A 13,431-nucleotide genomic window follows, 5' to 3' on the forward strand; every position below is an offset into this window, starting at 1 on the left:
TTTTTTCTTTGATTCTTATCGTGCCCCTTCCACAACTCAGAAACAGCATCTTTTGAGAGTCTCTTCTCCCAGATTCTCACCAGTGGACAGTGTTTATGTGCCACATCTTTTAATGTGGCAAAACAAAACAGTGTAATTCTTAAAAGTAAATAAGAAAATTTTAATTCCGCAAACTTGCATGTGCGAGTTGATAAGCTCGTCTGGTACCCAGCTGAAAACAGGCAGACTCTGTATCAGAGTGCAGATAAATGCCTGCAAAGACCAGCTTTCCCAGAGGATCCCTTGCAGGATCCAAGGACTGTGTTTTAACCAGACCTCTAGAAATGACGTGATCTGTGCACATAAGCCTGGAAATTTTCTTAGGCCACGTTTGCACGTTGTGTCCATCCGTGCCATGTGTACACTTGTTTGTACACCTGCAAATTGATGAACTCCTTAATAATGCCAACAACTGTGCCAGCCTCAGCCCTGATAATCTCAGTTGCGCAGAGGCATACATCTTGACTTTGCAGGGCCTGCGTTTTCCATTAACTGTATGGAATTCTGTCTTCTAGAAGGATTTGGGTTTTGACCTTTAAAGAATGCTAATGCCCCCAGCATGAATGACACACTGCAGCATGATCATTACAGGCTTGTCAATACTCACTAACAACAGTGAATTAAGAGTACCTGTCACCACCCTGTTCCATTGATCAAAGGTGCATTGATTGTATTTTGCTATGACATAATCCAGATAGTCCAAGGAGAGAGTATGGACAGTCTCTTGCAGAGAGACTACTGGTAAGCCAGGGCCGTAGGTACTAGTCCTTTGGGGATCTTTACTGCAGCTAGTGTAGAGCAATGAAGTAACATCACATCATCACCAATTAGCACTGCTCCAGGTGAACCACTCAACTACGTGCCCCTTTAAAACCTGAGGGTTTGTAACCGATCTCTTTAGCACGAACAGCGATAAAAATGGTTCTCTTCCTACATAGTGGGAATATTTGTTTGTGTACTGGCTCTGAGCACGTAGTTCAAGTCCTTCTGGGGCTGGAATCTAACTGGCACAAACCAAGCGGAGAATCTGTGGTTTTGAGTCAGAACACGGAGTTTCTGTAAGGATTTTCCTGTTTTGTTTCTTCTTTCGGAAAGACTTGCACTAGCTAGTAAATTGGCTTTATATTCAAAAATAGGATGCTACAAGGAGAGCATGGCAAGTGGGAGATACATGAATGTCAGAGTTACATGCCCTGGAGAGAGACAGGGAGGGAAAAAGTTAGAGGCAGCCATTTCTCCTGAGTTTTCTTCCCTGACAACTGGTGGGAATTTTGTGAGAAGGACAAAGTTAAGAGGACTTAGAAGTCAAGAGGAGCTGCTGAGTGCTCAGCACATTTGCAAATCAGTTCACTTACTGAAGGGCTTAAATAGGGACTTTGACATCTAACTCACTGTACTGTGCACACTGGCGTGCTGGTACCTGCAGTGTAGTGGACAAAACCAAGTCATCACCAGGCTTTAAATGTCTCCGTGTTATGTCACTTTATTTCAGTGACTTTATTTCAGGCCGAAGGATTCACCCTTCCCCCTCTGCAAGGCATCCCACTTCACCACAATCTTATCTTCACTGTAGGAGCCCTACACAGCAGAACTGCCTCTGGACTCTGTCAGCCGTGCTTCGTGTGTGCGCAGGACAGGGCTGCTAAGAAAGTGCCCCCGTTTGGGACTTGAGCCTTCACAGCTAGCCCCAGACCCAGCCCCCCTGAGAGTTTGGCATTGAACTCATCAGCATCATGTTTCATGCTTATTAATTTTCCAGGATATTTTATTGAAACTAAACTAAAACATTGTGTATCAGAAATCCTAGCACTCAGCATGTTTTGCAAACTATGATCTGTGTCTGAGATTTTCCCTCTGCTTGCCGTTGAATTGCAACACCTCCAAGGATGGGGCACCTGCACGCAGGAAGGGCAGGACATGCATGAACTTTATAGGAAATAAGAAAGAAGGTGTTGTTGGGCAAAGTAAAGAGATTCAGCTTTTATCTGTTCCAGACACAGGGGTTTGCACTCTTTTTCATGGGCTCTTTAATAATCCTGGGAGGTCAAGACCTCAGTTTTATATCCTGTCTGCAAGCCAGCACCTCTACCAAAAATAGTGTCCCCAAAGCATATCGGGATAGCACTTCAGAACTGACTCAGAGGGAAGAGTGCCAGCAACTGATTTAGCTACACTGCTTTTGATAGCACCCTGGATTTTCCTTGGAGATGCCCCAGACATGTACTGACCAGCCATAACCTTGTTTACTTTGTGAGGTCTGAGAAGCCCACAGCCTGACACGCCGCAGCTACCCAGTAGGATATGTTAGTGTAGAGTCTAGCAAGAAGTTCCCAGCGAAGTCAGTATGAATTCTCATGCTAATATTCAAAGAATTATTTAACATAACAGAGCAACAAAGTAATTGCTGTATATTTGTCTAAATTGGCAGACAAGGTCTTTTAAAGAGTCTGCTTTTCAGCATAACCCTTGCTGGGTTGTCTACGTGTTCCTGTGTCTTGATTTGAGACCAGTCCATGGGTTTCTTTCATGCTAGGGAGCTCAGCTTGTGAGCAGCCATCATCCAGACTCACCAGCAGCTATTAACAGTCTCTAGCTTCAGTAATCAAAATGTCTTCAGTCCGTTCTCTTGGTTTTACTTTCTAAAAAGTCATTGCTCCTTCAGAAGCCACCATGGGTAGGGAAGGAACAAGCCTGCCTGTCCAGCATGGGCCCTCATGTTTAGTCCCTGCTCTCTTCCCAAATGTGCTCTGTGTTTGCTTTACAAAGAGGTCATCTTTGGGTATGCCCATTGTCATTTTTCTTTGCATGCTTGCTTTTGGTAATATGATCATAGAAATAAGTGATTTCTCACAGTTTTAACTGGCCTGTGGTTTGCTGCTGTTACCTAAAATTACTCCTATGAAATATTGTTAGTAGTAATTATGTGCCAGGTTTATTTAGTAAAGTTCCCAGAGGTCCACATGACAAGGAGTCTCAAGTAATAGGCAGTTGTCTCCGTCATGCAAATTTGGGGAATGAATTAATCAAGCAAAAGGTCAGCTGTTACCATTATCTATCTTACCTATCAGTGCTGATCATCACAGTTTCTGTGAGCTATTGAACAAGTCTAGACTGTTTTGGTAACAGAAACTTGCTTTATTCAGTCCTATAGATGCAGATTTTCTTTCGAAATGCTACCGAGCTACTGAATCTTGCAGAGCCTAGTAAAATAGAGAAGGTAGATCATAAATGTTCAGCTGAAAAACAGACAGTCCCCTCTCCACCCCATTTGATGTGGATGTTGCAGACCGTGCTGTCAGTTCTTCTACATTATTAGAAGGCAAAGGGTGTGAGCTCCTTTCTAAGTGTCGTCTGTCACCCCAGATACTGGGGAGACCCCTTCAGATAACAGAGACTTCATTCTTCCATCTCCAGAGAGGTTTGGGCTGACAGCAAAAAGCTCAGAAGCAGAACCGTTGGAGACGTATGGGTTTTGTGAATTGACAGCCAAGCAAAACCTTGTCCCTCTCTACCCTTGTTAGGAAAATATTCCACTCACTGTGCAGCTGCCTGCAGGGCACTGGAGAAAACCCTCTGCAAAAGGTGCCGGCAGAGGGGTGGCCGTGGTGCCAAGCCACTGCCAAGCATAGAAGTCCTGTTCGCTTGGCAGAGGCTGGGAGGCCGTGGCAGGCTGGAGCAGGGAGAGAGGCATGGGGAATGCTTTTCCCCTCTTGGCTTTGATTTTGCATCCTGTGCTCTTGTGCAGAGAGCTGCTGGGAAGATCTCCTCCCTTGGAGGTCCTTCAAGCAGCCAGATAAACTGCACTGCCCAGGATGTGAAGAAAGATTTAGGATTTATGAACATTCGCTAGAGCCAAATCAAACATATTTGTTTTGTGCTGTGTTATTTGTCAAAATGACATCATTCTTCATTCTGATAAACAAGGGAATTCTGACTGCGCCCTGGACTGAAAATGCCACGCTTTGAGTTTTAAGATGTTAGCCGTGTGCAAGAAGGAGCTGTACGGAGCAAGCGGGGTGACTTTTAATCCTTCTAATGAGCCAGTGAAACCACAAGCACACAAGCGTACATGCAGTTGCTTACTGCTCCTCTATAAACACAGCAATGGTCCAGCTAATTATCCCTGAAACAGTTACACTAATTCCACAGGTAAGAGGTGCTTTAGTGGCCAAGGCATTTTGGAAAGCTCGGGATCCTGCAATGCTGAGGGTGCCAGACGTGGTTAGCGGCAGCTTTAGCACTGGAGGCGGGGGCTGAAGCTGTCCTTGCCGTGAGGCAGGCGGACAAGTGCTAGAAGTGAAAGTAATTGCTGCCACTGCAGGCACAGAACGTGGATGTGACGGAGGAAACACAGCTCCCTCATGCCTTTCATCCAGTGGCCAGGTAGAGCCAAAACAAGATGCAGAGAAAGTCCTGCGAACCCCAGCACGTACTGGATGCCTGTGGCAAGGTGTGGGGTGCCCTGGCCCCTGCCGTGGGTCTGGGCCAGGCAGGCAGCAGGGAGGATGCTGCTGCCTTCTTGTAGCCCAGCAGAGGAGAAGAGGCTCTCCTCCGCACTGAGCACGTGTGTGGAAGCCGGGATATAACAACACAGCTCTCCCTAAACAGCAGCCTGTATGTTTTCTGCTATACTAAACATTACAGTAGTGAAGGTAGTTAAAGTCAGCAGCATGAAAATTAACATTTAAAAGGATACTTTATACTCCTTAGCAAAGCACTGCTATCCAAAACACACTGTTTGGGCCTGGGTATGAGAGGAAGAAAAAAAGATTATAATAAAAAATAGACTGCAGGCATAGAGTGAACAGTTGCCGTGACCTTGCCTTTTGTATGCCATTACACAATTCAATGGCAGTCCACTCAAACCTTGCTCTCGATCAATATCCTATTAAAGCAGCACAAAAAGTCTCTATAAACTTAGTGGTTAGCTATGTTTATAAATGGAACTCAGCATAATTAGATGGTCAATAGCAGGCTGTACTTGTAATTTTAAAATGAACATCACACATTTCATATCTGTTGTATTCGACAAAACCTCTTTGGATCTAACGATACAGTGTGTAGGAAACAAAGGCCTTGCAAAAAAAATGCACCCAGCTCCCCTTTTCCTCTCGGCAGCAGCAGCGCAGTGTGTTTCCCTTTGTTTATGGAGTCACAACACAGGAAAAAGTTTATTAGTCAAATGTCATGTTTCTCCCATTTAACCTTAAACACATTATCACTTTGCTGTAGCGTTACACATGTAATGATCTTAGTCACATCCCAGCCCCTTTGTAAAAATAAATACATAAAAATGGAAAAAAGAGAAACTAAATATTAACATGACTAAAAGAGAGTGCAGTATTCCAAGGAAGACAAATGCCAGCCTGGCTGGTTTTATTTAGTGGGTTTCCTGTTCTGTAATTCAATAAATTTTTCAAAATAAATATTCCAATTGGGTTAAGTCAGAGGGCTTTTTATTAATTTCTCTGTTATTTTTCTTGACATTTTGGGTGAAGATCTGAGGTAACAAGCTGGCAGCGGAAGGAGCAGGCTGGCAGCAGGGGCAATGCTGCCCTGTGTCCCCAGGAATACAGGAATAACTCAGCGCTGGTGCTCAGGCAGAGGCACCCACCTTCCTCCTCCTCCTCCTCCTCTTTTAGGGAAACTGCCTCCTCCTGCCCCTGCGAGCAAGCAAAATGTGTCCCATGTGCACAGGGATCCTTTTTTTTTTTTTTTTTTTTGTGATGCCAGCAGCTGAAATGGGAGCAGAGGACGGCATCAGTTTGTTTGCTTAGAAAGCCTGTGCACATCAGTGGGCTGGGTGTACGGGGAAGAGGGGGCCTTCTTGGAGGTTGGAGCCCCGGGTCAGATGACATCTTGATGCCACCACATAGGTGGAGACTATTGTTTTGACTCGCAATTGCAATTTCTGACATCCTTTCCTGTTTGAGAGATGTTCCTGAGCTATCAGAAGGTCACTTTGCTGCAGAGCATTTCTTAGGGGAGGAAATGGCATGGTTTTAATGTCGGTGGCCTGGAGTTTCTGCAGGCTGCAGCGTGTAAAGGATCAGCTGTGCTGGAGTGCAGCTTCCCAGCCACGATGCTGCTTTGCGTGGGGCCAGAGCCTGTTCCTGGGGTGTGGGAACAGGGGTTTAGGGGGATCGCATGGTGGATCATCACATGCTACAAGGAAGAGGGTTAATTTAGACAGAGTTTTGCCACAATTTGCGCCACTTTGATCCCTTTGCTTACTCTCTGGAGCTGCAGCTTTTGTGGGGAATCCTGCAAGTAAATGCAAGTGTTCCCTTTGCATGAGCTTTCTGGGCCCATACAAGGTGGACAGTCTGCAAAGGCAGTGTGAAAAGCCATTTGGAGCAGGCTCAGATGCTCCTGGCTGGGCTAGCTGCACCGTGCCCACTCTCATGGCGCGTTGCACTGCAAAACACAAGGGTGACTAGAGGAGGCAGATGCCAGGCAGTGAGCTCCCCGCAGCCGGGAAGAGGAAGCGACCTTCCGCCATGCAGACGAAAAACATTAACCTCTTCCTGACAGCCTTAGAGTGGGCTCTACACGTCGACACCTTGCTGTGTTTTATGATGGTAAACGGGGTAACTGCGAGCAAAGGTGTAAATACCCTTTGCTGAAAGACAGGCACGGAATATGTGCCTGGCAGGCAGGCAGGAGAAGGGATTTCAGAACAGCTTAGCCCTGTGCAACGTTTGCCACAGCACTTCTGGGGCCAGAGACCGTGAGCTGGTTGCAGCAGGATGGTGGCTCAGGTGTAAGGACTGCCAAGGGGTTCCAGGTACTCGCCACCACAAGCCAGCCAGGTGCTTTAACCTCTGCTGCTTAGATCTGTTGTGCTGTTATCAGAGGCGGGTTTTGTTAAGTCTCGGGTTGCAAACCAGCTCTTGAGTGTGGCAAGGTGGTTTGGCCTGTGACAAGCAAAGCATCCTTCGTGTTTGTTACCTGGGCGGAAATTACTGTGCGATTAGCCCTTTCTACTTTGTGCTGAGTTTACACAGCATTAGCAATGCGTTGTTCCTACCCCACCCCAGGTCTGGAGATAGATACATTTCATTTTGCTATAGGGCCTATTTGAGAGTTGGAACAGAAAGGTCCAGGATTTGGGAAGAGACCAATAAACAGAGGGAAGTGAGAGAAAGAAGGGAAGCCTTATCCAGATACCAGTTTTTCTTCCATATCTGTTTGGAATAAAACTGTTTCATAAATCTTGCAATGGCTAAGAAATTCATCGTGCCTCAGAAAGGAACGATGCTTTAATTCAGTGCTTGCCTTTTTATGTTCCTTTTTGGAAAATAGTACATTTAAGCTGTAAGTTAGGCTTTGGTAGGTAGAGGGTGCAGAGGAATTGATCAGCAAAGGGTTTACAGAGCACAAATCTGTTTGGCAAGGAAGTTGCTGAAAACTGTGGAGTAGATGCTGCAGAGAGTACCTTTATGATTGATTTCCATTCAAGTCAGACTGACTGCAGTGTGGTCATTTTTCTAACCCATAACTGCTCACACTGCAGCAGTCTGCTATCTGCAGGGTGTCTGAATTATAGCAGTCCATGTCCGTGTTACCTTTTACACAAATTACTTACACCGGTTTCTTTTTCCATGCAAATTCATCAGTTTTACAACCTCTTGTAGCTGCTGTCAGGAAACTGTTGCAGAAAGCACAAATTGATAAAATGAGTTAATTTTACTATGCTTAATTTTTCTTTCTTTCTGTTAACACACCCTCTCATATACCCAGTGTGCAGGAAGCGTATGATAGTTAAGAGAAGATAACAAAGGATTTGAGTGTTCTTGTCATAAATTACTTCCCAACTTAATTCCTTTTAATGATCATTCCAGATTTTCTCAAGTTTTAATGGCATTGTGTATTTTCCGTCCTGTGCTTTTAAAAGTCCATGGCTATCCAGGCTGTTCCCTTTCTGTCTCAATGATGTTCTTAAAAGATCATTGCCAAACAACTAATTGTCTTGTGGGGATGATGAGGCAGCTGCAAAGCTACATTATTCCTCTGTCGAATCTGACATTGTGAGCTCCTTAAGACTTGGGGTGAAATACTGGCCCCGTTACAGTCAATGGCAGCACTCCCAGAAGCCTGCGTTTCAGCCCAGACATGTTAGTTGGGTGATAGGAGCTATCCTGTCTTCATTTCCTCACTCCTGCCCTGTCGGAGTGAAAGATTTTTTCATGTTTGAGAACGGGCCAGATTCTCAGACCAAAGATTAAACTTGGCTCAGCATCCTTGTGTGGCATTGAGACTGCTTCGCCTTTGTCGCTGTGAATCAGGGCTCTCAGACAATATGTTCCAGGCCAAACTTGTGCATTTTATTGTGCAGTATGTCCTTTTTCAGATGTCTCTGAAATATGAGAGAAAATCATGATCTGTAATTGTCAGCTCCCAAAGTTGTGTTGTCCTGTACACAGCACTGGAACAGCAACAGTGGATATGGTACCATTTGCCGTATGGTGGCATTTCTTCATGAAATGCATTATCTGTTGACTTTAAACCACTCTGTTCCTTTTCTGTTCCCAGAAGAATACAGCACATGGAGTTCATAGGCTTGTGCCTGCAAACTTCAGGGTGTGTAGGAATTCATAATGTTTTAATATAAAACCAAAACTCTAGGACAGGGAAATTAAAAGGTATTCCTATCCCTCACAATAAAACTCCTGGATACGGTAATGAGAGGTGAAGGGTGGAAGCTAGCTGCTGGATAAAGTTTTTGAGAGTCACATGTCTCTAGCTCTGATTTAGCTGGAGGAGAGGCCAGAGGAAAACTCAGATGTTCGCAGGCAGAAGAGAACTCAGGTTTCTCATCTGCTTTTGTGCTTTCTCCAAGGAGCATTTGTAACCTCTGTTCTTGTGGATGTACATCACGTATATACCAAAGGTCCTGAGGTGTGTATTGCCCTGCCTATACTGCTTATAGATTATGCCAAGCACACTACAGAGATGATGCAGCCTATTTGTAACTATGCCAATAGATGCAATGTTGTCCTAAAAGCAAAAGCAACAAGTTTCATTAAATGTTAGAATGCTGTTAACAGAAAAGCAGTGCTTAAAGAAAAGCTTGCCATAATTGTTTAATTTTTTATTTTTTTAAAAAGAATACCTGTGGACCAATGTAAGAAAGAGTCTTTGTTATGGAACATTGTGTTCTTGATAAAATTTACATCTTCTTGATTGCAATGCCAGTTACCATTAGCATTTCCTAATTTCCACATCCCACCTGTTCTCTTCGTGAAACTAAACACACTCATGAGGAAGAAAAGAAAGTGATTTTGAAGTGCAATTCATGCCTTGTTCACGTGACTTACTGACTGCAATCTGTTTTGTTTCCCCAGCACCGATAGCTGCAGGAACAGGCCCTAATTTCTCCCTCTCAGATTTGGAAAGTTCTTCATACTACAGCATGAGCCCGGGAGCAATGAGGAGGTCTTTACCTAGCACATCCTCTACCAGGTAATTTAATCTCTGCCTACTACCAGGTTACTTGGAAACCCAGGCCAGCATCATTACTCATCTGGGAAAGTAACCATTAAATTCTTTGACAAGCTGTTTGGGGGCCTCAAGATGTGGAGCTGTTTCAGATTCACAGCGCTGAATGTTCAACTGGATTGCTGTTAAAGTTCTTTTTGTATGTACAAGCTTTGAAGAAAAACTGCTGCACTGACTTGTCTAAGTTCTGGCTTGTATCTCAGAAGTTTCACTGGAATTGTTGAAGTTTCACTTGTGGTAGAAGAGAATGTGGAGCCTATTGAGATGTGCCACTTTGTCCTAGTAGAAAAGTCTTAAGATAGACTTATGTGAATTCTTTATCATAAAAAGTGTCATCTGTGAGACTAGCATTGGTTTAGGACTCTTGCCTATAATGCATTCTATTATTCCTACAGCATTTAGAAATTTGTGACTCAGCCTTTGGAAAATGGATTGTTAATGCAGATGACTACCCAGTCTGATTTTGATTTTGGCTTAGATGCCAACTATCAAACAAGGATACTTTTTATTTTTTACCTTTCACTTCAGCCATCCGTGAGATTAGATTTATAAACAAACCCAGTCACTCTAGTAGTCTTGAACACTATTAAGGAACCAGATTGATTTTTTTTTCCCCCACAGCCAAAATAGATCACTTATTTCAAAGACATGACAAGAAAGTCTAACTTCAGCCCAGGTTTCTTTTACGGTTTTATCTCAGTCTGCAGTGCCACCAGCTTTGCAGTAAGCAAGCACACATGTAAAAAGTCTCTATAGTTTGAATATAGCTATTGGTTTTACTTAAAAAAATATCTTTAAAGAGAGGCTCTTAGCAATAACTTCTTAGTTTGCAATGATTGGAAGAACATTCTACATCTTGCACTTAGTGTGCACATTATGAAGCTCAGTGACTACAATTCCCATTACACATCAATTAAAAACTTTGTGCTTTTTCTTTTTTGTGTGTAAACTGCGTACCCTACAGTGCTCATCATTAGCACCATTCTCAGGTAGAATTTACTTGTGACTCCAGAAGCAAAAAAGTGAGGTTATTAATGTTACTTAAGAGCTCAGTTGTTGCTCTTCTTTCTTCTGCAAATAGCTACCACTGATAAGGAGCTAATTATAAACAGCATGGGTAGTTAATAACTTGGTAATATGTTTGTTTTCCTCTCATTAGGCTGTTCCCAGTCAGAAAAAAAATATTCCTTAAATACACAGACTCAGCAGAATTATCAGACGGTAATTATATTGTATGCACACAATTTCCCCTATTGACACATAACAATTCTCTAAATTAAGGAATGGCCAAACCTGCATTCCATGCATACCGCAAGACTTATTCTTCCTGTTTCTCACAAACTGATTTTGCATACCCGCCAGCTCCTACCTGTGCAGAGCTTTGGGTGGGGAGCTGCGGGGAGGCTGCAAGTTTTAAACCAATAGAAATTGCAGTGGAATATTTTATGTCTGTTAAATATGTTCCCCCTACACAGAGGAGCCTGTTCTTGAATGCCTTAAGTCTTAATAGAATACAGATTTGGTGAAAAAAGTGAGCTGACCCAGCCTTGGAAAAGTACTTAGAAGAGAAATTCTCGGTAATGTCCCCACGCAGTCTGTACAACTCATTATAGAGAACAGAGCCAAGCCGAGTGTCTTTGCCTTTGGGATCCTCTCCCCACAAAACTACCAGAGACTGAGTCAGGGGCCACCAGAGACCACTGAAAGGGCTCTTCTGCCTCCTGAGCCGTTGGTGAGGTGTGGTATATCACAAGGGAGTCCTGTATGCAGGTGTGGTATGTCACAAGGGAGTCCTGTAGTACTGACACTGGCCAGAGATACCTGTTGGGGGGCTTTTTTTGCTTGGTGGCATACGGCTGCAGAGTAAAATGCTTATACTTGTAGGATAACGTGAACATTTACACCAAGAATGGATTCTTCCATCATTCACTTGTCTATGCTGCTTCATATGGGACTGAAGTCTGGGTTAATTTAATGGCTACGGTTAAAAGATCGAAGATATAAGTTTGAACTGATAAACAATTTGTCTTTCCAAATAAGCTGTGGAAAAATCTGACAGTTAAAATAAGTTGTGGGTGTCATTATCATATTCATTCAAATTGGAAAAATCACGCAATACAAATTAAATTCTTGCCTTTTTATTGACCTCTGCGTGCTTTGAAAAATGTCCTACTTTTTGATCTGTAAAAGCCTAAATGCTAAACTATCTTCTAGTTAAACTAAGGCTTGTTTAGAGGTTCAGTCTGGGCTCTGTGAGAGGTTGTTACGTATCTCACTGAAGCTTAGTCATTGGCAGTGAAGCACATCAGAAACAAAAAGTGGATGCTGGGCAGGCAGGATGGCTGTGCAGGACTCACCTTCCTCTTCTCAGGACCCTAAATCCGTGATAGTTTCCATAACCAAGTTACTCTCAAGCAGAGCTAGCGAGATACGTTCCGACAGAAGTAGTGCCTTTGTTCCTTTCCATACATACAGTATTTATTCTGTGTTTTTACTTTCTCAGCTCTACAAAACGTCTCAAGTCTGTGGAGGATGAGATGGACAGTCCTGGTGAGGAGCCGTTTTATACAAGCCAAGGGCGCTCTCCAGGAAGTGGCAGCCAGTCAAGTGGATGGCATGAAGTGGAGCCAGGTAAGCCATGGCTTTCAGGAGCCCCAGAACATGATCTCCAGTTTCTCAGTTTTATTATCAGAACACACTGAATGCCGTATAGAAAGGCGATCGATTCTAAACATCTCGTAATTTCTTCTGTGAAAAGGTCAGTCTAATGAAAATATTGAAGTGGTTTTATTGCTCCTGCAGCTGTGAATGTTTCTATAGTGTGTCACTTCTGTATTTTGGCCAAATATCTGAAGTATTTAAATAATGCAGCAAGAAATAGGCGGTCTTTTTCTGTCAAAACGTCCAGATTCAATTCTGGGATAGCGATGACAATCGCTTAGCAAAAAGCAGTACCTGCCTGGGTCGTGCCCTACAGTTATACTGTTTAAATAAATATCCCTAAATTTATACGAGGTAGAAGGACTTTTCAAGCATTATACAACACTTGAGCTCACTTAGTAATGACTTCTAAGAGACTTACAGAAGGAGTTGTTTTATTATTCTGTAATACCATGAAATGTAATTGGAGGCTTCATATCAAAATAGATATCACTGGGTGTTTGTTACACTTTATAAGGTTTAGGAAGCAGCTCTTCTACCTTTTCTCAGTTAATTTTTGTGTGTGATCTTTCTTGTTGATCATCTTTTGGGTTATGTTATCTGACATACTTAATTGTCCATTGATCACTTCTCTTGAGATCATCTGGGTGCTTAATACTATTGAAAATATTTTTCTGGGTGAGTGCTACATGCATAGGTGAAGTTAATGCCTCAATTTTGCTTACAGCTAAATACTCAATACTTATTGCCAATAAAAATAACAGAAGTCTTATTTTTTAGATGAAGGCAAGCAATGCTTTCATCTTTAGCCTCCCAGTGTTTGAGAAGGCCTTCTAAACAGCCCAAAGGATCTTTCACAATACCTTTTTTTTTTCTTTCTTGTTTGTTTGGATTTAAAATGGTTTGGTTTTGGTTTGTTTTGAAATGACACATGCTTGTCCAGGGCACTGTGTATAATGAACTATACAGCACAGAAAAGTAAATTCAACCTGAACAGCATTAAAATCAGTTCTGTGGGCACTTGGCCAGCCACCTATATCCTTCATCATGTAGGAAACATACCCACAGCTTTCTCTGGAGACCCTGTCAAACAGCTGTCCTTTACAGCATGCCCAGAAAGTCACCAAATTTGGGCTATTCCAGACTGGGAGGGGACTGATTCCCGCGCCTGGGAGCCCTTGGAGGATCCCCTGCCAGCTGCCCTCTCTCTTCTAATGAGGAGGAGCCAGC

General features: G+C 43.3%; 1 protein-coding gene across 21 annotated transcripts in view; it reads left to right on the forward strand.

Moving 5' to 3' along the window:
• Nucleotides 1–13,431, forward strand: part of NFIA (nuclear factor I A) — a 357,955-nt gene that overhangs the window by 266,689 nt on the left and 77,835 nt on the right. For all 21 annotated transcript variants that reach the window (XM_054833067.1, XM_054833066.1, XM_054833068.1 and 18 more), the window contains 2 exons: nt 9,387–9,504; nt 12,044–12,171. In XM_054833067.1, the coding sequence (XP_054689042.1) occupies nt 9,387–9,504; nt 12,044–12,171 (246 nt within the window). The remainder of the gene's footprint in view (nt 1–9,386; nt 9,505–12,043; nt 12,172–13,431) is intronic.

This window comes from Grus americana, chromosome 8, assembly GCF_028858705.1.
Source record: "Grus americana isolate bGruAme1 chromosome 8, bGruAme1.mat, whole genome shotgun sequence".
In the NCBI taxonomy this organism is placed as follows: domain Eukaryota; kingdom Metazoa; phylum Chordata; class Aves; order Gruiformes; family Gruidae; genus Grus; species Grus americana.